Here is a 25,551-nt window from a genome sequence, read left to right on the forward strand (position 1 = left end):
GTTGTGACTGAGACTGTAGCCTATATTTACTATTTGACCCTTTATGGAAAAAGGCTGCCTACCCATGCCCTAAAGTAACACCTCTGGGCTCTCTCTTATTATTTAATTGATTCTCTTCCAAACTGACTTACCTGATTGGGCACCTGGTGAGTTTGTATGTACAGGACCGTGGACCTCTGCTGGATGAGATTAAGGTGTTAAAGGTCTCCCGGGATCCTCCTCTCTCTGGGACCAACCTGCACACTAAAAGCAGCATTCTCTGTCACTCCTTTAGTGAGCCTGCTGGTCAGGCTTAACCCTGCAGGTCAGAGAAGTTTAATTCAAGGAGAGCACATAGTGGGGTCAGGCCCCTTTCTACAATCCAACGAAACCAGCAAAATCCAACTGATTTTTTTCCCCATTGATTTTTTGAGAGAGGGAGGGAGGGAAGGAAGAAGGGAGGGAGGGAGGGAGGGAGAGAGTGAGGGAGGGAGAGAGAGAGAAAGAAAGAGAGAGAAAAACATTGATGGATTGCCCCTACGCACGCCTACAGGATCAAACCTGCATCCTAGATAAGTGCCCTGACCGGGAATTGAACGTATGACCTTTTGGTGCACAGAATGGAGCTCAAACCAAACTGTGCCACACCAGCCAGGGCCCAAATGATATTTTGATTTGTGTCTAACATAGTGTATCTAACCTGACTGCACCTGAGAATCACCGAGGGAATATTTGAAAAACATCCAGTCACTCACCCCTAAATCAATCAACAGAATCTCCTGGGGTAAGATCCCAGCACTGGTATTTTTAAAAAGTCTTCTAAGTCTCAACCAAAAAAATCTAGGAAGTAAAAATCGAACAAAAAGCATTTGTTTGGGATCAAAGGAATTGCAATTCTTGGGACACCAATTCAGACAGAAGCCCAAATAGTCTTCTCTCCTGCAGGAGAGGGGCCCAGGGTTTTTATGAGAGAAAAAGAGGAGAAAATGAGGTAAGTTGTTTAAAGGAAGAGTTCATTGGTACAAGATAAGGTAAAGTCAGATTCCTTCTTCACAGGTTGGCTTGAGATTCAGTCATCAGGAAAGGGGCTAGATTTATACTTCATTGATTGTTGGCGATTTGGTCATCACAAGGTCTGATTTCACCAGTCCTTAAAAACAGGGTATTTTCTCCCTAGCTGGTCTGGCTCAGTAGACAGAGCATTGGCCAGTGGACTGAAGGGTTGTGGGTTTGATTCCAGGTCAGGGTGTATGCTGGAGGCATCCAGTCGATGTGACTCTCTTGCATTGATGTTTCTTTCTATCTTCCTCCCTTCCCCTCTCCCTAAAAATGGGTGGGAAAATATCGTTGGGTGAGGATTAACAAACAAACAAAAAAAACAGGATGTTTTCATTCTAACTGACTTCTTGGAATGAGTGGTTTAGTCAAGCTCAGAAGATAAAGAAAATAAGATGAAGGGCAGTTTCTCTGAACTGGCTACTCTGGCTCTGTTTTAATATGACTTCACTCAACGTCACCTTTCACACAGTGATTTTCACGTTCATGATATTTTTACTTTATATTCTCAGTTATTTTGCAGTTATTTTAGAAGGTGGAAGGGGAAGATTTGGCTATCCCCGTAAAGCTTCAATAGGTATCTTGTAACCAGTTCTGGAGAGAACATCTCCCCCAAGCAACACCGGCATCTCTAAAACAAATGTACAAAGACGATCCTCACCCAGATGTATCCATTCTGGCTGTTCTTGTAAAAACAAGCACATTACTTTAAAGCCACACTTTAAATGCATCCTCCAAGACAGCGTGATTCACACACAGATCTGGAGTGATTCTTCAAACCATATGTCCGCTTCCTCCGTGCAGGTTCCGCCTGGCTCAGTCCCCACACACTGGCATGCAGCAGTGGTTCAGCCGTGGTCCGAAGGAGCCTTCAAAGAATTCTCAACCTTGACTTCTGTGTCTTGAGGAAGGAGACAGGTTTAATTCCTTTCTAGAGACTCCTTCCCTCCACTTCCCAGTTTTCTCTTACCCTGAATTTGTTCTGGAATTTTATCTCCTCATTTTGGCCCAAGGAGATAATGGCACTTCTTCTTTTTTTTTTAAATAAATACCGTCACTGTGTAGGTTAAACACATAAGTGCCATCCAAGTGTTAGGTACTGTTACTATTTTGTTCATATCGATAGTCCCTAAACATAAGACAGCTTCCTTGTCTGCTGCTTGCTTGGAAAAAGCAGTCATCTATTTAGACACGGGAGGCAAACTGACCATCCCCGGCCCTCGAGAGACGGTGTGAGGGTGTCCATGGCACCTGCATGAGGGCCTTTGACTGTTGGCACCTCTCGTCAAATGTGATGGCTTGAGGATCAAACTCCCTCTCAGTGCACATGACACAATACATATCTACTCCTAACCTCGTCCTGCTCACATGGCAGGGACAGGGAAGAGGGGCGTGGGTAAGACTTCTTTCCGAGGTGGGAGAAGGGAAAATGATGCTGACCTTTGAGTTTCTTTCCTTCAGTGCCACACATTGACCGGGAGCCCTTAATATCTGAACCCTTTAAGCCTCTAAACTGGGGATGTAAATACTACCTCCCCTAGCAGGATGGTAGTTTGTATTAAGTAAAAAAAATATATACTTAAAGTACTTTGCTCAGTGCCTCGTTTACAGAACTCAGGATTCACTATGGCTGCTCTTTCATTATTATAATACTGTTATCTAGATTGTCATTTGTACTCTAGGAAGGAAAAACATAAGAGAAAAAAGTTCTGTCCAAGCAGCTGCTATGAATCAGAGAATGAGCCAAAAGAGCTTAAAAAAACACATGACCCTGAAGTCATGGATGAGATTTCTTAGAGCCAAAGAAATGTCATAGTTAAAAGGGGCCTTCAAACCTCCAGGCACTCACCTGTGTTACAGATGGGGAAACGGAGGCTCCGGGGCGGATCTGACCTTCCTTGTTTTGAAGAAAAACCTGACATAGCTTCTAGGTTTCAGAGAAGAAGGAAAAAGAGGGAGTGTTGTTGTTAGGGGAAGTTTGGTAGAAGTGGAAGAAGAATGGGTACCATCTTTGTTGGGGTGTGTCCGAGGTGGCCTGTGGGGAGGGGAGGACAGGAAATGGGGATGTGCAGACTGCTTGGGGCTCCTCCAAGGGCTGAGATAACCAATGAACATCCTGATGAGTGTGGGGATCCCTCTGCGGTGAGGAGTCAGGGAGACTGAACCAGCCCAGGATGGGTTTTGCTGGCTTAAGGCATCCAGCGCCCAAGAGGTGGATTATTATGGGGGACAGCCATGACCTGGGGGCGCCCTGCACTGTGCTGTCAGGCTCAGAGCTGCAGATGGGACCTCACCTTGTGAACCAAACATGCAAAACAGGGAGCTGTCACATGGGCTCCCATGGGTAAAGTTTTTTCCCCCCTTTTAATTTGCAGTGTTTATCACACCCACACGCTAAGTCATCCAGCTTCCCTTCCAGAATCATCTTGGCAAACTAAATTAGCAAGCCGAAGAGTTTAGCTCTGAGAGGGAAGAACAAATTCATTTTTTGCGGCAAATATCAACATGTGAAAGACTCAACTTGCCTCTGACTCACTCGGGGCAACTGGATCTGGCCTGGAGCAGTGGATGCTCTCCCTGCACCCGGCTGTCCTGTGCTCTCGCCTGATAGCAGCCCCCTAGAGCAGTGTCTCTCATTGGAGGGGGTGGGGGGAGCCGGGGGTAATAACTCCCTGGGGACACTGGGCAGAGTCTGGAGATACAATTGGTTGTTGTATGGGGAGGGCTGTTAATGGTATCTGGTGGGCAGAGCCAGATGTGCCGCTAAACTTCCCGCAATGCTCAGAACAGCCCCTCACGCCCAGCACGGTCTGGCCCAGAATGTCAGTAGTGCTGAGGATGGGAAAGTCCATGCTAGAGGGTGGACGTGAAGATTAAGTTAATCTACGTGGCCTGCTTAGCCCTGGGCCGGGCCCATAGTAGGTGCTTAACAAAGCAGTGTCCCTCTCCATGCCTCCTCAGAGCCCGGTCACATGTGAGTCTCCCTGGGCTCTGTGAGGAGTAAAGCATGTTTGCCTTCACCACGTGGCTCCGTCCTACTGTCCTCTCTGAAGTTCTCGTATCTGTCAGGTAGCCACAGTCCACTGAGTTCATGTAAATGACCGCGGGAGGGGAAACCAGGTGGCCACATTCAGTCGAAGGACGTCTAAATCCACGGATAGGATGTAGGATGTAGGGTCTTAGAGAATGTGTGAGGAGCCCCCTTACTGGGATGTGTGCCTGACTCTGTGACATCTGTTCTGACTGTTCAGACGCCTGTTGCCACTCTCTGGTTGTACACACTGCTGGGAAGGCGCTTCCAGATGACTAAGGTACATTGGAGCAGATACATTGTCATATACTCAGTGACTACAGTAAAAGGAGTCCCCTGTCACAGCCAGTGGGGACATTTGGGGGCCTTACAACAAAAGGTCTGGGTGTGATTGCTTCTGAAGAGGATTGTAGGGACCTAGGTGTGAGGAACGTGCTTCCTTTGCAGGTTACTTGCTGCAAATACTGCGAGTTTTAGTACCAGCCAGCTCGGTGGCTTGGTTTCCTTACGGACAAAGTGGAGGGGGCAGGGTGTCTGGCCCACGGCTGCTGGGCCCCTTTCTGTCTTCTACAAGCAGCCAGTCCCCAGAATGTTCAGTGACGGCAAGCCTTGATATTCTCCCGTTGGCTTTTATCATAGATGTCATTGATTTTATTCAGCTTCACGTATTATAATTTGAATTTTGAATGTTTGCTTTCTCCAAGACTTTCAAAGTCGCCAACTGATTTGCCGTGACTTGACCGAGGGACTGGTGAGTGCGGAGCCTGCCGGTTAACTGGGACTGGGGCGGCCACCGCTGCTTCCCGGCAGAGAGGCTGACTCACCAGCTCCCCACTCTTCCCGGCCAAGTGCTCGCCACGCACTTTGCAAACGGGGACGCGGAGCGTAGGCTGCGACTTCCTTTCAGTCTTCTTCCCGCTCTGGCGACATAGATTGGATTCTCTAACAGCCGCTTACCGTATTTGTTTCCTGTTTCCTTCCCATCACAACATGCACTTGTGAGAAGTTTAAACGGTACATGCTAACCTAAGACAAAAGCGGAAGTTCCCTCTGTTTTTCCTCCCTAGAGAGAGCCACTCTGAGGAGTCTGGCGAACATCCCTCCAGACACTGCTTTCTATGTATTAGTATGTTTTTAGCAAAACGAGATTGTGTTGGCATACATTGCTTTGCAACTCGTTTTTGTCTCCTAGCAATAGGTCTTGGAAGATTTTGCCATTGGTATATATAGGTCTGTGTCATTTTTAACTGTGACATTGGTTTCCATGGTATTGTTACATCAGAAATTACCTAATTAGTCCCCGGCAGGCCTAGTCTGGGTGCCTCCCAAATTTAATCCTAAAACAATGACTCGGGTGCAGGCAAGCCACTAGGAAGGGGATCCCAGAAGCACCGGCAGGTGAGTGGACAGGGGAGGCGGGAAACGGAGGCAGTTCTTTTGAGCGAGTCACTGCAGCTCAGGGGACCCCAAGGCCTCCCTCAGGCTAGAAGATGGAAGGACTCACGAAACTCAGAAGAGTTATTATACTTGTGTTCACCATTTATTGCAGCAAAAGGGTCCGGACCAATATCAGTGAGGGCAGAGGCTGGAGGGCCCAGGCAGGAGCTTCCAGTGGCAGCACACTCGGAGTCCCTTCCACAGGCCCTGGTGGCCACATAGGCATGGCTGCCCTTCCAAGAGGCTTCCTCCAGTCTCCCACACCTTCCAAGGTCAAGTTGATATGGAGTGGCCCAAGCACACACACCCCCCCCCCCCCATAAATCACCTGTTAGCACAGACTGGGGGCCCCGGCAGAGAGCCATGGGGCTTGTGATAGGACACCGTCCACAGAAGCTGCAGCTGGCCTGCAGGGCGGGCTGAGAGGTGGGTTAGGGCACCAACAGCCCGGGCCACGCTTCCTCATGGACATTTTTGTTATTTCCGTTTTTCATTCTTCTAAACAATATTCTGGAGCAAGGATCAGCAAAGGTTTCGTGAAAGGCCAGGCAGTAACTGTTTTCCACTTCGGGCCACGTGGTCTCTGTTGAAGCTGCTCAGCTGTGGGCTGCAGTGCGGTGGCAGCCGGCGGACGGACATGAACAAGCGGGTTTGGCGGAGTCCCAACAAAGCTCACAGAAATCCGGTGGCAGCCAGATTTGCCTTGGAGGCTCTGGTTCGCCAGCCCCTGCCACAGACACGTGGTTGTGTATCTTCCTCCATTTTGGGCAGATCGTTCTGTGGGGTGAATCCCTAGAAGTAGAATTACTGGATCACAGGTTATGACATTTTTATTTTACACAGATACTGTGAACTTCCCTCCAAAGTTGAACCAACTTCCTCTCTCACCAACAATGCGTGATTAGTGTTAGAGGTTTCCTTTCTTAAAACCCTTACCCCAGGGAAGCAGAGGCCATACTGATTTGCTAAGATGCTTCTGCATTTTCATGTGAACGTTGGGGAGGCAGAGGAAGAGGGAACATTTTGCCCCAAAGGGAGAAAACCAAAAGGAGCCTGGAATGGTCTCCTATATCTTGCTAAAACCATAATAATATCTTGCTTTAGATTTGAGGTCCACAGAAAAGGGGACTCTGATAACTTCTTCTTATTTGGTGAAATCAAACCTTGCACTGCCCACCAGGTGTGGTTCAAGATGGTCCTGAGTGTTACCTATTCAAAAACAATTTTTTTTCAAATGCATCCCAAAAAGCTCCTTAGCAAAAGATTCCATTCCTAGCTTTTATGAAAATGAAGTCCGCCGATGCATACTGAGCATTTTACCTAAAGTACAGAAAGTATGCATGGTTTAATTTTTGTCTGTGGAGCGGACAGGTACCGGACACTCTTGACTGAGGTGTGTAGCTTTTCACTTAGCCTCGTTCACGCAGCTTACTTCACTCCAGGTCTTTCGGTTTTTAGACAATGGATGAGGTTTTTGTTCTTGTTTCCCCTTCTCTTCCCCCCACCCCTCTTTTTTTTATCATTTGGAATTTCTGATGTGAACCCCACAGGGGAGAACAGAGGCTCGTTAGCATCCAAGCTCTGTTTGGGGCTGCATATTTTAGCCGGCTTATTTGATAATGGCTTCCCTCCTGGGATGCAGCCTGCCTTTGCTGGGCTCACGCTGGGTGAATCTGTGATATTTCCTGTTCTGGAGTCCCTCGTTTATAACAGACGCGCGGCCTGCTTTCCCGGGAGCGAGATGGCACGCCTGGACTACCCACATGCGGAGAAAGAATTAGGCGGAACTTGGCTGGGAAGATAAATCAAGCTAACTATCTCATTAGGCTTGAAAGACACAAATTAAGCTTGCTTCGGAATTAACGGGAGAACTTTCCAAAGAGACATCCAGTACAGCCAGGGAGGAAGGCGCTGCCACAGCCGTTTCTCTCAGGAAACGGGCCTCTGCTGCCTCGAACAGAGCGAACGCCAAGTCTCTTTCCACAAAGGTCCAGAGGCGGAGACGGATGCAGAATTGTGCACGGAAACCCGTGTCATTTCCGTTAGCCAGTGTCACCCCAATCAACTCAATAAAAAGGGAGGGGAATAAATAATAAATATTGCCGGGACCGGTTTGGCTCAATGGGTAGAGCGTCGGCTTGGGGACTGAAGGGTCCCGGGTTCGATTCTGGTCAAGGGCATGCACCTTGGTTGCGGGCATATCCCCGGTAGGGGGTGTGCAAGAGGCAGCTGATCGATGACTCTCTCTCATCGATGTTTCTAGCTCTCTATCTCTCTCCCTTCCTCTCTGTATAAAATCAATAAAAAATATATTTTAAAAAATAAATAAATAATAAAGATTAAAAAGGATCAACAGAAAATGTGGACGTGAAATAGCAGTGCATTAGATGAGTGCTTACTGGGTGCCAGGAAGGCACTGCATGCTGAGAGTTGTACATGCGTTATCTCATCGAAACCTCGAAAGGTAAGGCACTATGAAGGTTGCGATTGAACCAACAGGAAACTGAGTTTCAGAGCGGTTCCCTCGCGTGCCTCGGGGTCCCAGAGCTGGTCCGATGATGGCCAGGGTTCCTGTGGGCTGCCTGGCCCCTGGCCCACAGCTAAGCCTGGTGGTTCTCACTGGAATGCCTGACCCCCCGCCCCCAGGGGATGTTGGCCACGGCTGGAGTCATTTTGGGTTGTGGGAGGGATACTGGCATCTAGCAGGTAGGGGCCTGAGGTGCCGCCACCCCTCCCGTGCACAGGTCAGTCCCACAGCCAAGAGTCACCAGCCCCAACGTCATCAGTGCTGTGGCTGAGAAACCCAGTGTCACGGCTCAGCTGGACTCTGTGACCGTCCACCAGGACTGTCCGGTACTCCAGCTCTGCAGGCAGCGTGGCAACAGGACAGAGTTCCAAGCTGCGTATGGCAGGGGCAGCTGTCCAGCAGCCAGTGCGAGGCTGGGGGGTAGGGGGGAGGGAAGGGGGGAGGAGGACATGCCTGGCTTGGGGGGGAGAAGCAGGAAGCCCTTGCCAAGCCCAGTCCCCTGCAGCAGAGCCCTGGGAGAAGAGCTGAGGGAATCGGGAGTTCTCACCATTCAAAGACACAGACAGTGTCCTGGAGGCCAGGACGCGGGGTCTGCCTTTGAGGAACGTGTGGACTGATGGCCTGTCTTGTTCCTGCCTCCTGTTCTGCCCCCTCCTCCTCTTGTCTCCCCCTCCCCCACCCCATCCCTGTGGCTCTCTAGTGTTCGGGCACAACATGAAGAGCAGCAACGACTTCATCGGGAGGATTGTCATCGGCCAGTACTCGTCCGGCCCCTCGGAATCCAACCACTGGCGGCGGATGCTCAACACGCACCGCACGGCCGTGGAGCAGTGGCACAGCCTGCGGTCCCGGGCCGAGTGTGACCGCGTGTCCCCGGCCTCGCTGGAGGTGACCTGAGGCCGCAGGGAAGGCACTGGTCAAATGTAAAAAGGAAAAAAAAAAAAAAAAGAAAAAGAAAATTTAAGACAAAAAAATGTGTCATCATGTCATCTACCTATTCACACACACACACACACACACACACACACACACCAAACCCTCTCGGACCTGAGAGGATGCTGACTATTGATCACGAAATGGCCATCCTCGGTGAGCGAGGCCCGAGAACTTTCCGGAAGCCCCATCCGTGTGCAGTGAGTAAGTGTGCGCTGCTATGAGGCAAACTGGCAGTGCTTGCTCTTGCTGACCCCGCCCCCCCCCGAAAAATGCACTTTCAACCATCAAGCCGGAGCAAGGGGGAGCAGCCCCAAGAGGAACTCTAAGGAGAATGGGCCAGTGTGGGCGAGGCCAGACCCCCACGCCCAAAACACCCACACCCACCGCTGCCTGGAGCGGCTGCCGTGCCCCGGTGCTCCCAGCCCGGCACCTTCCCCCCAGAGCGGAAGCCCTTTGTCTTTCTATTTCGGGGGCGTGGTGGAGAGATTAGACCCTTTGGAGACCCAGTCAGCAGCAAACAGCAAACAGACTGCAGCGAGAGGAGCCTCTCCCACTTCACTGAACGGCTCCTGTGTTCGCTGACCCCGCCCGGGCACTCCCTGTGGGTGTGCCCCCGCCAGTGACCCTGTGTGCCCTTGTGTCCTCTCGGCGAGAAATGGAGTGGCCGGGACCTCCGCCCTGAGCCTTCCCACTCTGCCTCTCCCCTCAGTGCAATTTCACCTCGTGTCCTGTCGGTCAAGACCCCGCCTTCACTAATAGTAGCGTGTACGTTTGTCAGGAAAATAGAACACGGTAGAGCAAAAGCAGCATTTTTTTTTTTTCCGACCAAATCCTGGTGGCGTAGACCCCAGAGGACAGCGACCTGGGTTAGAACGGCCCCGGCCCCGTACCCTCATCCAGGATCGCTCCTTCCTGTCCTAGCTGAGGATCTCCCGTATCTGTGTGAACCAAAGTTCTTTCTCTCGTGCTGAGGAGCTAGCGTAGTTAGAGTAGGAATCTCTGTTGGATGCTTCTGTATCTTTTCCCACAGCATATCGTCCGGGATGCTGGGGAGCCGTTTGTTGAAATTAAAGATTATTTATTTGTGCCATGCATTCGCGTTACCTTTTTCTTCAGGGACACGGTGCATAGCCGGGGGTGGGGGGGTGGGGGGGTGGTACCATTCTGAGTCAAGAACTGAGACCAGACACATCAGGGTTGGCTAATCTCTGCTCCATGGTACCTGGGCCCCCAGCTGGGAGATTCAAGGGGCAGAATAGACAGCCAGCCGTGCGAGGCATTGTTGGTAATATTAGTGTGGTCTTAAAAGGAGGAACCGTTGAAACATTAGAGTATATTAATCTGACGACTGATAAGAGAAACCTTACACAGAGAAGACAAGGATTTAACACCAACTAGTTTGGGACGAAAGAAGTTGCACCTTCAGGCAGAGCTGGATCCAGGTGCTCCATGAAGCAATCAGGCTTTGTTTACCCCTCCGTGTCCTGGGCGGCAGGCGAGGCTGCATCAGCGTCCAGTGCGGGCAGCTGGGCTCAGGCACGCTGGCCCCATGTGAGACCCACTAAGGAACGATCCTTCTGGGAAGCCGGAGTGTTTCACTGCTGACCCTGTCCCTCCAGGCTTAGGGTTGCCACTGGGGGCGCTAAGTGTTTGGTGCTTTACGACTCGACTGTCCGGTTTGGGCTGAGCGAGCCGCGGGAGCACCGAGAAACCCCCGGCAGAGAACGAGGCGCCGTGCTGAGTCAGGTAAGCGCTCTGCGCGGCCGGTCCCCGCGGCCACAGGGGCGCTCAGGTGGGCTGGGGGCTCTGCAGGGGCCATGCCCAGCACCTACCGCCCTCGGTAACAGGAGGGCTGGCCAGCCCCAGAGGAAGCGCCAGGTATCTCATTTAGCCCTCACGCGGCAACCCACGAGGGAGGCAGTGTTCCCCTTTAGCGAAGGAGGGAACCAGGGTTTAGTGGGGGAGAGTGGCTGGTCAGGGATAGAGCCAGACAGCCTGTTACAGGCTGCATGGTGTCCCCCTCACAAAAGAGATGTAGGTGTCCTCACCCCCAGACTTAAATCGGTGCTCTTATTTGACGACAGGATCTTTTCGTTTTGTTTTATTCATCCTCAACCGAGAATATATTCCCCATTGTTTTTAGAGAGAACGGAAAGGAGAGGGGGAAAAGAGAGAGAGAGAGAAACATCTATAGATGTGAGAGAGACACACCAATTGCGGGGACCGAACCTGCAATCCAGGTACGTGCCCTGGACCGGGGATCAAACCCATGATCCTACAGTGTGTGGGCTGGCGCTTTAACCACTGAGCCACACAGGCCAGGGCTGGAGACAGGGGCAATCACGTTAAAGTCAGGTCATTAGGGTGGGCCCTAATCCAACATGGCTGGTGCCCTTATAAAGGGGGGACGTTAGGACACAGACACTGACAGACACACAGGAAGAGGGTGGGAAGAGGCACAGGGGAAGGCGGCTGTCTGCAAGCCCAGCAGAGAAGCCTGCGACAGCTCCTTCCCCTCGGCCCTCTGCCAACATCCTGATTTCGGACATCTGCCCCCCAGAACAGTGAGAATGAAGTCCCGCTGTTTAAGCCGCCTCGCCTGCGGCACTGTTAGGGGAGCCCTCAGTCACTAATCCAGGGCTGATGTGGCTGTCTCAGCTGAAAACAGGGTGACAGTGCTTACCCTCCATGCTTTACGTGAGGATTAGCCGAGGTAGTGCCTGCACAGTCTCAGCACACCGTCCCCCATGGCTGCTCCTGCTCAGCACCCATCAGGCAGTGCTTGCTGTGGACTGATGGGAAGGGGAGTAGATGCCAGAGCCGTCCACGTCTCCGAGGATAGTTTGTCAGGAGACGGGGAAATGTGTTGAAAGGGGAAGGAGTGACTTGGTTTCTATAGAAACCAGGGCCCAAGGTGCCCTGTGGTGGGCCACCCACTCGTCTTAATGAGCATCCTCCGGCAGGAGATGGGAACGGAGAGGCACAGACCATCTGCGTACCATCTTTGGGGTGTAGGACCCCAGTTCAAAGGAGGAGGTGGGGGAGCAGTTTTAAAGCCCTGTATGTATTCCCAGGGCCGTTTAAAGCAACTCAGGAATGATCACTGCTGTGCCAAAACTAAAACCATCTGCCTAGAAAAAACGTCTGGAAGGCATTGTCCCAAAGGCCGGCAGGGTTATCTTTCGGGACGCTGTTTTGCTACTCGATTCTCTACCTTCCTGTGCAGTGATTTCCGGGTCGCAGAGTGGTCTAAAAGTTGCTAACACACACTGAGTGCTTGTCGTGTATCAGGCAAGTATTGATTTGTTCCCATTTTGCAGATGAGGGAACTGAGGTTTAATGGGATTAAATGATCAGCGTGTGGTCACACAGAAACAGGTCTGGAATTTGAGCACAGATCTGCTGGAGTTGAAAGCCATGAATGAACTAGCCTTTGTTGTCCCTTTTCTAATGGTGCTGAGGGGCCAGGAGACTTTTTTTTTTTTATTGGTAAATAAACAACATTTTTAAAAACCTAGAACATTAAAGGAGATGATAGATGATAGATAGATAGATAGATAGATAGATCGATCTTCACTGAACCCCCAGGCCACCATGAGCACAGTGCATGTATGACGGTGTATGTGTGTGTGTACTGGTAGAGGGGGGAGGACTGGAAATGCCATCACATGATAAAGACAACTTTAGAAAGCCAGAGAATATATACTGAGGGAATTGCCTACTTAATGGCCAGTAAACTTGAGGTCAAAAGCAGGGGTTGGCAAACTATGGCCCACGGGCCAAATCCTGCCCTCTGCTTGTTTTCGTAAGTAAAGTTTAGTTGGACCCCAACCAAGCCACTCCTATAGTCTCTGGCCATGTTGAATAGTTGTGACTGAGACCGTATGGCCCACAAAGCCTAGAATATTTACTGTCTGGCTTTTTACAGAAGGCTAGTTTCAGTTGTGTAGGATGAGTACGTTCTACAGAGCAAAAGCACAGCCAGTGACTGCAGTTAATCGCACTGCACTGAAGACTGGAAATTTGCTAAGAATAGACTTCAGGTGCTCTCATCACAAACGAGAGGTAGCCACAGGAGGAGATGATAATTAATTGGTTTGACTGTCGTATCATTTCACCATGTGTATGTACATCAAATCCTGTCATACACCTTAAATATATTCAATTTTATTTAAAAATATAATAATAGCCCAGCTGGTAAAGCTCAGTGGTTGAGCATTGACCTATGAACCAGGAGGTCAAGGTTCAATTCCTGGTCAGGGCACATGCCTGGGTTGCAAGTTCAATCCCCAGCGTAGGGAATGTGGGAGGCAGCTGATCAATGATTCTCTCTCATGATGTTTCTCTCTTTCTCTCTTCCTCCTTCCCTCCCTCCCTCCCCTTTCCTCTCTGAAATCAGTAAAAATATTGTTAATATATAATTTTTTAAAAGCTTGCCTACCCCTGTCTAGAGCAATGCTTCATAAACATTAATGTACATATGATACACACACACACACACACACACACACACACACACACACTCCACCTCCACCCTGGGAGCTAGTGACAAAGCAGGTTTGATTGGGCTGGGCTGGTTTGGGGCCGGGGCATCTGCATTTTGAACATGCTCTCTGGTGAAGCTGAGGGTCCGGAGACACTCAGGATTGAGCCTGTAACAAACACTTTGTGTTTCCATCCAGAGACAGGCACCTTCAGCCATCACACACCCACACACTGTCAACATCATTAGGAGGTTTATTTGCCAAATCAAAGGATCCTTCGCTTCTCAGTGGCCTGTGTCTGACTCCCCCTTCTCCCCGCCTGCTAGGTTCTCACTCAGAGAGGGATTCCCATGGCAGCAGGGGCCCCCACAGGAGAGTGCACCAGGTGATGGGGAGTGGGGAGAAACTATCCAAACCTTCTAGATTTACATTTTGTGCCAACTTTTTAAAATGTCAATTTGGGGGAAAGATGTGTTATAACAGACACAGTGTACCAGTACAGTAGGCAGCACATGCACATCACTTATAGAAGAAATGTTTATCATCTATACTACTAAAAGGGTAATATGCTAATTAGAGCGGATGTCTTCTGGACGTCATCCAGACAAAGCCGCAGCGGCTGCGGGGCCTGGGGCTCAGGCAGCCATGAGCCCTGGCAGCTGTGAGGCCCCGGGCTCAGGCCTCGCAGCTGCAGTGGCAGCAGCAGCGGGGTGATGGGGGTGCTGTCCCCTGATTGGCCTGGTCACCTCCAGCAGAGGGAGGCCAGAGGCAGCAGCAGTGACGGGGTGATGGGGGTGGCACCTTCCCCTGACCAGCCCAGTCGCCTCCTGCAGAGGAGCGGGCATAGGCCATCAGTAGGACATCCCCTGAGGGCTCCCAGGCTGTGAGAGGGGGCAGGCCAGGCTGAGGGACCCCCTCCCAGGGCACACATTTTTGTGCACCGGGCCTCTAGAGGCAACTGGCGACGTGAGGCATACTGCCTGCTGAAACGGGGCCTGGGCCGCGCTGTGGGCCTGAGTCAGGCCTTGGCACAAGCTGTTTCTCGCAGGCACACCAGTGAGTGTTCCAGGGAGAAAGGGAGTGAATGCCAGTTGTACAGAGTGTCAGGGCACCCGGCTGAGGTTTGGGGAAAGAAAGGGGGCTGTGCAATGCCAGAAAAAGGCTTGCACAAGGTCGGTGATAATCACAGCGAAGATTGCTACCGCTCATTGAACACCTACTACTTGCCAGCATCTATTCTGTTTTATAAGCAGATTGTTTCACTTAATCTTAGTGAGGTTGGTACAGTTACTAACTTCTCCTTTATAAAGGAGGAAAGTGAGGCTCAGAGAGGCAAAGTGGCTTGCCTGAGGGGACACGGAGTGCGGGAAGACTGGATTTTAGCAATAATAATTCTCCATGAATGCTATGAAATCCCCATGAAACACCAGCAAATTTAAAAACATGTCCATCTGAGCACACCACGCACTGGAACCATTTATTAACAATAACATTCGCTTCTCTTTGTTGAGCAAGAACCTTTCACCCAAGCCTTCTTTAACCGCCAAGAGACTCTGAAGGAAGCCTGCACGCTTCCCCTTTCTTTCTACTGCTCCCCCAGATCTCCGGTGCTTTGGGGACCAGGTGGGCAGGGTGGGGACCAGCCGAGCGGAAGTCCATCGGCCCCACCTGAAGGGGGCGCCCGTCCCCAGCTCTGACCAATGGTTCCCGTGGCTCAGTGTAAATGAGGGCTCTCGGACCAGATCTTCAGATTTTCAACAGAAAGCAGAAATCTGGACTTATTCCTAAAATTTCCTAATACGATACCCTGACAACAATTTAAAATTTTTTTAAAACACAGTATGGACCAAACAACTCACTGCCCTGGGTGAGCTGGCTTTGGCCGAGAGACCGCTGCACTCAGTGGTAACTTGCATTTTCACCTTCTGGCTCCTATTTCCTCTGAGGGGCCGAAATGCTGCATCTCCTGAACCAGCTGGGCCATGAGCTCTGTTATCATTCGTCTGACGCGGGGGAAACTGAGTCTCAGCAGGAAGTGCACGCCCAGGACCACGGGGGCTCAGAAGCAGGGCTGCTGCTTCTCTCGGCGCCCCTGAGGGGCCGGCCCAGGGCAGTGTTCACACTGTCACTGTGCGCTGTCTCCTGTGGAGAGAGGAGGAGAGAAGGGCAGGGAGGAGGAGGAGACGGGGGTCTGTCCTGTTCCTTCCCGCTCTGGCGGTCCCCACCTGTGCCCGGGAGAGCAATCGGACCCAAGCTCCCCCGGAGGGCCTCCCTCCTCCACCGGGGCTTCTTGGGGCCCAGGACGCAGAGGTGGGAGCTGTGGTCCTCGGCCGCCCTGGCCTCTCTGCACAGGGCTCTCTAAGGCTGGCATCAGGATCAGCCCAGTGAGCACACGTGCCAGGGCCAGGGGCAGGTGGAGAGGAGGACGCCCTGTGGACACTGAGGTGCTGGCAGTGAGGCCCAGCTGCCTGGGTGAAAGATGAAATAGAGAGGGCCAGAGTCCAGAATGCCAGGACACGGGCTTTATTGAAGAGAAGAGTACCACTGCCGACTGCTTCCAGAGAGAGCGGAAGAGGGCTGGGGTACAAGCACCTTTAAGGGGAGGATAGGGGACGGGGCTTAGGGCACTCAGCACACGCTGATTGGTGGTTCCATGTAAGGCCTATGATTAGGGACCTAGGGACTTAGGAATCAGGACCTTAGGGTACTTGGCAGGTGCTGGTTGGTGGTTCAGTGCTCAGGAATGTCCAGCTGCAGGTGGAGTTTACATCTGTCCATCAGTTGGAGGAAGGGAGGATCTATCACTGGGCTGCAGGCCGCCTGACCTGGGGAATGCTGGGGCCAGGCTGAGCCTCCTGACAGCCCTCCAGCTCCCTCCCCGCTTCATGGGTGCTGTTCTCTGTATCGTGTGGCCACTACAGCAGCCCCGAGGAGGGAGAGCAGAGCTCCGGCATGCGCAGTGGGGCACCCAGTTCTGTTCCCCGGAGCCAGGACTCGCCGGGAAGGAGGACGGGCTGGCAGTGGGACACACGGACCAGAGAGGCAGCAGGAAGCGAAGGTGATGAGAGTGACTGAGCCCTCCTACGGGCCAGCTTCTGGACACTGAGAGACACTTCCTCCCGACCCTCTGGGCACCTGGGCTCCGGGAGTGTGGGTGAATGGGGGGGGGGGGGGGCTCACAAAGATGGTCCCAGAGCCTCCCTCCCCCTCCCGGGCTGGCTCCCAACGCTGATCCGGGCAGGAGGCAGCAGGGTGGTGAGTTTGTGGGTGGCTGGATTGGGGCCAGCGGAGCGAGCAGCCAGCTTGAGTGGGAAGGTGACAATTTATTCTTTTAAAACGAGAATGTGGGGAAGAAAACGAGCCCGGAGCTCCACTGGTGTGTTCTTTCCTGAATAAGCTCAGGGGTCCCACAGGCTTCGACTCCCTGCCCTGCCAGAGGGCCTCGGGGGCCTTTGGTGCTGCTGATTGAAGCAGAAGGCCTTGCCGTTTGGCAGCTTGGTTTCCAGAGCAACAAGCTCCTTTGTGCATCCTTTTCCCACCCTCCCCCTGTCACCTCCTGGGCCTCTCTCTTAACCCCTCTTTCCCCCGCTCACCCCGAATGCTTCTTTCTCTTTCATACCTTTGCACACTCCTGGGACACTCTTTCTCTGGTTCTTTTTTTTTTATTTTTTATTTTTTATTTTTTATTGATTTTCTACAGAGAGGAAGAGAGAGAGATAGAGAGTTAGAAACATCAATGAGAGAGAAACATCAATCAGCTGCCTCCTGCATGCCCGCCACTGGGGATGTGCCCACAACCAAGGCACATACCCTTGACTGGAATCGAACCCAGGACCCTTCAGTCCGCAAGCCGACGCTCTATCCACTGAGCCAAACCAGTTTCTGCTCTTTCTCTGGTTCTTATTCAACTCCCAGGGAGCCTCCTTGTCGGCCACATGGAGGTGGTGGGTCCCTTTTAGGTGCCCCCGTGACAGTTTCCTCCGTCTGGGAAGGGGCTCTGGCGCCTGTTACAGTCGCCTCTTTGAAGACAGGGGCCAGACAGCCACCTGCCCACCTGTCCGAAGAGAAAAAGAGGCAAACAGATGATCAGCTGCCACAATCCCGTGGGGGCTGCTCCCTCACGTTTCTGCCTGCACAACACACGTCCACACATGACCTGTTAGTGACCTCTTGATGTGGGTGCTTGTTTTTCTTTATATCGGTGGCCACAGGCACGCAGGCAGAGCCACCGCTGTGCTGTTTGCCTCACAGTAAGTCCCTCCAGCGGGCAACCGGCCGCCTGAGACCAAGGACTTACTCGCATGGGACGTGCTGAATGAATAAGGGAGTGGACGAAGGTCCAGCCGGTCACACCTGAGACCAAAGGAAGAGGGTAGGAACGTAGCTGAAACCTCTAAATTAGATCTGGAGCCAGGCAGCCCGGCTTCCTCACTTAGCTCCACCCCTTCGGAGCTGTGTGCTCTTAGGCAAGTGACTCAGCCTCTCTGTGACTTTGGTTCCTCAGTCTGTGGGCTGGGGGTGACCTACGTCATCGGCTGTGTGGAGTCTCCTGGCTCCGATGGAAACTCTGCTGGCCTAGTGATCCTGTTGCCGTTACTGCCTGTCAAGCTATAAAACTGTAGAAATCCCTTCACGAGAGAAAGACCTTAGCAAAGGCTGCTTTGGGTTTTATGAAAGATGTCCCTGGGATCCTTCTATTCCAAGTTTCTGAAACCCCAGAGGAAAAGTGAGTTTGGGAGGGGTGGAGGGAAGAGGTGGATACCAGGCAGAGTGGAGTTCATTACCATCCCCCTGCAAGCACCAGGCTCCTATTGCCTCCCGGTCCTCCCAGTGGAAGGCCTGCTCATGTGGAAAGGGGAGTAATTGAGCACTGACCCGTCACAGCCTCATTTTCTGGTATGTTTCACCCCAGGAATCCATCACCATCATTTTCTTGGGGGAGAAAATCGAAAGGATCAGGAGTGAGGAGTGGGGAGGGGACGTTAATAGCTCTGGGGGGCCACACCTGGGGAGGGAGTGTTCCGCAGGAGGGCTCGCTCTTAAAACAGTCTTCAGGCAGCTGGAGAAGTCTCTGGAGCTGGGATCTTCCCCTCCCCTCCCAGCTGCCCCCAGAGCATTCAACCATCCAGTCCTCCAGGCCAAGCTTGACTCAGCGAGCGAGTGAACGAGTGAGCGATTCTACAGGCTCTGACCTTCGGCCTGGCACACGGCAGACCTACCATGCACGCGAACACTGGGAGCCTGGTTAAAACGCAGATTCAGACTTGGTGAGCCTGGGGCAGGGGTGCTGGAGGCGACCGTTCTGTTTTCTTTTTCTTTTCTTTTTTAACCCTCAATCGAGGATATTTTCCCATTGAATTTAGGGAGAGCGGAAGAGAGAGGGAAAGACAGAAACATCGACGTGAGAGAAAAACATGAAATGATTGCCTCCTGCACGTGTCCTGACCAGGGACCGGGCCTGGGAAGAGCCTGCAACTAAGGTACGTGCCCCTGACCGGAAATTGTACCCGGGACTCTTCGGTCCGCAGGCTGATGCTCTGTTCACTGAGCCAAACTGGCTAGGGCAGTGGTCGGCAATGGTCGGCAGACCGCAGCTCTTGAGCCACATGGGGCTCTTTGGCCCCTTGAGTGTGGCTCTTCCACAAAATACCACGTGCGGGCATGCATGTACGGTGCAATTGAAACTTCGTGGCCCGTGCGCAGAAGTAGGTTTTCAGCTCTCCAAAGAAATTTCAATCGTTGCTCTGTTGACTAATGAGTTTGCCAACCACTGGGCTAGGGCAAGGTTCTGCATCTCTAACAAGCTCCCTGATGGTGCTGATGCTGCCCTTCCCAGCTGTTGTGCTAAATAATCTGGAAAACCAAGCGTCAGCCTGCCTTCAGTGCTCAGTGAGAAAAGCCATCCCAGGTCAGGACACATGGATGGGGCACACGCCCTTCCTTCCACTGTCCCCCCAAGGGGGCAGTGTCCCAAAAGAAACAGCGTGTATTTAGTCATTGAGAATTCGTTATTCTGTGCCTGTATGTGCCAGGCACCGGGAGAGAGATGACTCCGTAGTCGCTGACCTGAGTGGGGCAGCGGGACCAGCTCTGAACGTGTGAAAGGAGCCGGGAATGAGACGGGGGCCTCACAGAGCAGAGCCCCTGACGGTCCACCTTCTGGGAAAGGGACTCAAGGAGGGAAACCCAACACAGAAAACTCCTCCCACCGTCAGAGAGAGATGACAAAAGTTCGTTTCATCCCAAACTCAGGGAGGAAAGAAAGCTCTCCTTTCCCCAGCATCCTTTGGTGAGGTCTGTACCATTAGATGGAAACACAGTGTTCTAGTAACATCTCCAGTGCTTTTAAGCCTGTAGTGTATCATAATAATATGTTTTAACTCTGAAATCAGAGAAATAACCCAAACTCTACTTTTAATCAGTTGTGTGGCCTGTGGCTTAATTTTTGTTAAAATAAGCTGAGAGACGTGGATATCTGCTGTGACGTTTTGTGTTCCTGCGTGGTGGGGTTGTTTTACATTTTTGGAGTTCTGCCTTCCATTCAGGGCTGGGTTTCTGCTGACATTCAGGATTGGAAAGTTCTTTGTGATGCGGGCGAGGGCGGTCCTGTTCATTGTAGGATGTTCAGCAGCATTCCTGGCCTCTGCCAATTGGATACCTGTAGCTCCCCATTTTAAAAAACGTATGTTATTGATTTTAGAGGGAGAGAGAGAAACATCAATGAGAGAGAAATATCCATCAGCTGCCTCCTGCATGCTCTCTACTGGGGATTGAGTCAAAAGTGGGGCATGTGCCTTGACCGGGAATTGAACCGGTGACCTCTTGGTGCATGGGATAACACGCAACCATATGAGTTACACCAGCTTTGCACTCCCCCAGTTTTTAACAACCAAAAATGTCTCTAGACATTGTTCCGTGTCCCTGGGGTTGAAAATTGCCCCTAAACCATCGCTCCAGGGTGAACCACGAGGGAGGCCTGGGATGTGGAACTTCCACTTTCAAGCCTGGGACTGCCCCAGCGAACTGGGAAGATCTGGCCGCCCTCCGTCCACCTCTCACGGGAACAGGTCCAGCGGGCGGTGGGCTAGCACCAGACATGCCATCCTCTCTGCCCATCAGTCCAGCCGACGCCTGGACAAACCAATGTGGTTACGGCGATGGTGGGAGGGAGACGGAATGGGTTTGCTGCTTCCATCCACGTGAGGGGGAACTGCTCCCAAGCAGCCGAGCCTCCCTGGGTAGAAGGCAGCGCCTGCGAGTGCCCACGAAGAGCTCATAACTCACAGGGTCCCGAGGGGCCCTCCAGCCTCCTGGCCAGCCCCGTGCAAAGGCAGTGCAGCCATGGCCTCCTGCACCCGTGCCCTCAGCTGAGAAAGTGGGAGACCAAGCCCTGAGGGGCCGGGACCTGAGCACACTGAGCCCGCTGGACTCTCACGCACAGTTCTCTCCTGTGCCACGTGGAGGAGAATCAAGGGGGCAAAGTGTGCATCTGCTTAGAGAACAGCACTCACGGAAAGACAGTTGGCAAGGACCAACCAGCGGGTGGGACACACCAGGGCTGGCCCTGGTCAGATGAACAGGCCCAGTGGCTCTGACAGGAAGCACGACTCGGAACCTGCCAGCTTAGTGTAGCTCCATTGATTCATGCAACCGTCCCCTTCTTCACACACACACACACACACACACGCTGTCAATTTTGCATTTAATTTCCGGGGATTCCCTCGACTCCTGAAGCGGCACCAGCCTGATTATGAAACCCTAAGCTAGTCATTAATAATCATAACTATTACAGAGTGATCCATATATGCCAAGTGTTCCATAAATTCATTTGGCCCAGCTAGCAACTTTGATGAGGTCTGCACATTAAATTTAAATACAGTGTTCTAGCCATGTCCCCAGTGAAGTGGGTGCTAAAAGCCCATTAACCATTCTCAGCCCTGCTGATTTCCCCCTGAGGAAGCATCATGGGTGTGGGCTTTAAGATCAAAGACTTTGGTGTCAGGAGGCCCCGGTTCAAGTCCCTACTCTGCCACTTGCTAGCAGGATAATCTTGGGCAGGTCAACTTGTCTAAGCCACAGTTTCCGTAATATGAGCTTGGCACATCATAAATGCTCAATAACTGTCTACTACCTTTTTGATTCCGCTGTTATAGTAGCTTAAAAGGCAGAGACTCTACACCCCTGAGCACTGCAAAAGGAACCCCAAAGATCAGCCAATTTGAACGCTGAGCAGGGAAGGAGTGTGGGCATCACACAGCTCCTCAGGTGGAGAGCTGGTGGCTGGGACCTGGGCATCAACTGTCACCTCTGGCCACTGCCTGGCCTCACAGATTAGCCACTCAACCTGGTTCAAAGATGGTTCTCAGCATGCCTTCCTCCCACCAGCCATGGTTTAAAAACCGACAACACACATTATCCAAGGGGCTGCCAGAGGGGCTGGAGTTCGGGAGAACTTTATTGTCTCAAATGTCGGTTTTCCTCTAAGCTTCTTCAGAATTTTGGCTCAGTGGATAGAGAGCATCGGCCTGCGGACTCAAGGGTCCCAGGTTTGATGTGCAGGGGGCAGCTGATCAATGTTTCTAACTCTCTATCCCTCTCCCTTCCTCTCTGTAAAAAATCAATAATATATATATATATATATATATATATATATATATATATATAGTTTTTAAAGAGAACAAATTCCAGCAGTTCGATAAGCTAACACTATACTGTTGACTGTAGTTTGTCAATAAGCACATGGAAGAGATCTCCACCCTTACAAGAGAGCCCAGACCTGCGAAGGGAGACAAGATACCAGGCTTCGCTTATGAACCGGGCGAAGATTGCCCGGAAAGTGGTAGCTCTGTGAGATGGGCACTCAGACATGAACATGGCAGCGCAAATTGCTTTCAGGAGGCAATTTAGCAAATTGTATCAAACCTTCAAAATCTCTCCTCAGAAAATCATGAGAAATGCTGAAAAGGCTTTATGCCCACGGCTGTTCATCTCCTGCATAATGGGTAATTGTTGTTTAAAAGGGGAAACAATCTAATTACCCTCAAATAGGGGAATGATCGCATAAACTCTAGAGGGGCCACTCAGCGAGTCTTCAAGAGCTATTTAAAACAATGTTTACTACAACTTACCATGAGTGGGGGATGCTCAGACTCTAATTTTTAGAAATCAGAATATTAACTGGTGTGTATAATACAATAGAATCACAATTGTATTTTTTTTAAATCATCACCCGAGGATATTTTCCCATTGATTTTTAGGGAGGAGAGGAGAGAGAGAAACATTGATGTGAGAGAGACACATCGATGGTTGACTACTACACAAGCCCTGACCCCGGACGGGAATGGAAGCTACATCTGAGGTACATGCCCTTGACCAGAATCAAACCCAAGACCCTTCTGTCCATAGGCTAACTCTCTAACCACTGAACAAACTGGCCAGAGCCACCATTGTATTTTTTTTTAATATATTTTATTGATTTTGTACAGAGAGGAAGGGAGAGATAGAGAGTTAGAAACATCGATGAGAGAGAGAGTCATCAATCAGCTGCCTCTTGCACACCCCCTACTGGGGATATGCCCGCAACCAAGGTACATGCCCTTGACCGGAATCGAACCCGGGACCCTTCAGTCCCCAAGTCGACGCTCTATCCATTGAGCCAAACCGGTCTCAGCACCATTGTATTTTTTAAAATATATTTTTATTGACTCAGAGAGGAAGAAAGCGGGAGAGAGAGATAGAAACATCAATGATGGGAGAGAATCATTGATCAGCTGCCTCCTGCAAGCCCTGGGATCCACAGGCTGACGCTCTATCCACTGACTGAGCAAAACCGGCTAGGGCCACAATTATATTTTTAAAAAATCACTTCATTCAAGCATGGCATGAAGAAAAATGGACCAAAGCAGTGACATTTTCCTGGTGTTCTATAATGAGTGTATATTACTTTGATTACTAATTTATAAATGCTGGTATGCCTGTGTTCTTTGGACCTCGGGGAGAATTGCATTAATCATAACGGACATGTTTTACTTTCATTCTTGAAAATATGTCGGGCACTGTAGAAACAGCATTGGCAGTGCCCGCCTTCCTCTCTGCCCCCAGCCGTGCCAGTGCCGCCCCAGGCTTCCCTGGGCCCACTTTCCGTGTGGAGTTCAGAGGCCGCGGCTACGGCTTTCTCCCTCTCAGGCAGGCCTGGGCCAGGCTGACTTGTGCTGTTCTGAGTTCTCCGCCACCAGGACGTCCACCAAACTGGCCTCCATCCAAGGTGAGTAGATGCCTTGGTCCTCCACAGCCCAACCAGGCACCCACTTTGGAAAGGGGAGTGGAATGGCATTTGCCACTGCCACTTCTCTTTAGTAATTGAAACTGACTTTTTAAAGGTTTGTTTTTTTTTATTGTTATTAATTTCAGAGAGGAAGGGAGAGAAATGTAAGTGATGAGAGAGATCATTGATTGGCTGTCTCCTGAATGCTCCCTACTGGGGATGGAGTCTACAACCTGGGCATGTGCCCTGACTGCGAATTGAACTGTGACCTCCTGGTTCATAGGTCAACAACCACTGAGCCATGGCTACTAGGCGAAACTGAACTTTATCCAGCTCAGTTGCTTATCAAAACTGCTGTTGGCTATCGAAGGCAAAGCATTTAGTAAGAGGAACAAAGAGTGTACTGGATGATCCATCTTTGTAAGTGTCAATCTTACTCTGTGGCCCGCTATTTGTTGAATTTCAACGACACCCTGTGAGCAGAGGCAACAAGTGACACAAGGCTGCGGTTTCTTACCTTCACAGCTGGGATCGTGTTTTTGGGATCCCAGCTGACCCCTGGACGGGCCTTCCCGGCCATAGACAGGTGAGGAAGCGATGGCCAGAGCTCTGGCCAAGAGTCCATTCCCATTTAACCACCCTTTCATGCGGAACGTGTGTACCAGGTCGTGCTAGGTGCCCAGCAGACAGAGAGAAATCAGATACCAAGGTGCCCCAGTCAGAATTCAACAAACACTGTGGCAGAGGATATGGTGGGAACATATAGCATGGTCAGGGAAGGCCTGTTTGGCGTGGGTGCTCCAAAAAGCAGACATAGGGAGTGTCTTCAGATGGTGATGTGGGTGGGTCTGAGACCCGTGAGAGGAGAGGGGAGGGAGGCCCGGGCAGGAAGAGTCTCAGACCACAGCACATGGTGAGAAGGTCTTGGCTAGGCCCCGGGGAGCCCCCGGCGAAGGATGCCCATGACGGAACTGGGCCAGTGCTCGTACCTCTGACATACTGAGTGAGCGACAGGTTATGGCACAGCCTGGAGGAAGCCAGGTCTGGCTGTGAATGCCATGGTGGACCCAAAGGGGCTGGGAGCTGAGGCTGTCAGTCAACCAAGCTCCCTGCAGCTGGTTCTCCAGCTCTAAGCAGGGCCGGCCGTGGCTGCCACAGTCTCCCTGCATAAGAGACATGTAAACCAAAGACTAATGGACAAACAGGAGTCAGCCGGAGGACTAGCATTCCAGTTAGAGGGAACAGCGTGGGCGGAGGTCCTGAGGTGAGAGAGATCATGGCGCTTTCAAGGACACTAAAGACCAGTGTGCCTGGGACACACAATGGGGCGGGGGGGGGGGGGGGGAGCGGTAATGGTGGAGAATAAGGTTGCAGAAGATGGCTGGGGCTGGATCTCAGACCTGGCAAGACCACAGCAGACTCCACCCAGAGATCTGGTCCCCAGACTTGCCCTGGGCAAGCTGCAAACCGTCTCTATTTTGCATGCATGCTCCTGGCTCTGCCTCAGAGCAACTGCAGGGGACAGGGTTCCAGTTCCAGCTCCTAATCTACCACTTAGTGGCGGCCAGGTGACTTTGAGCAATATTTATTTATTTATTTATTTATTTATTTATTTATTTTTACCTCTCTGAGCTCCAGTTCCCTCAGCTATAAAATCAGGGTGATAATAATGGTGGTGCCTTATTGTAAAAACGTTAAAAAGCTGATGTATGTAAAGGGCTTAGCCTGGCATCGTATAAGAGCTCATGGGAGGGTACAAATTGCTTGCAAAGTAGCAGAAGTAACAGTAGTGGCCAAACTCAGTAGAGATAGGTGTTTTTAATCAAAGGATTCATGT

General features: G+C 51.4%; 1 protein-coding gene across 9 annotated transcripts in view; it reads left to right on the forward strand.

The window, feature by feature from the left end:
- The window catches only part of SYT17 (synaptotagmin 17), a 70,854-nt gene extending 60,796 nt beyond the window's left edge, over positions 1 to 10,058 (forward strand). For all 9 annotated transcript variants that reach the window (XM_036410432.2, XM_036410429.2, XM_036410431.2 and 6 more), the window contains one exon: positions 8,731 to 10,058. In XM_036410432.2, the coding sequence (XP_036266325.1) occupies positions 8,731 to 8,927 (197 nt within the window). In that variant the 3' untranslated portion in view covers positions 8,928 to 10,058. The remainder of the gene's footprint in view (positions 1 to 8,730) is intronic.
- The last annotated feature ends 15,493 nt before the right edge of the window (positions 10,059 to 25,551 follow it).

Source organism: Pipistrellus kuhlii, unplaced genomic scaffold (assembly GCF_014108245.1).
Source record: "Pipistrellus kuhlii isolate mPipKuh1 unplaced genomic scaffold, mPipKuh1.p scaffold_m20_p_4, whole genome shotgun sequence".
Taxonomy (NCBI): domain Eukaryota; kingdom Metazoa; phylum Chordata; class Mammalia; order Chiroptera; family Vespertilionidae; genus Pipistrellus; species Pipistrellus kuhlii.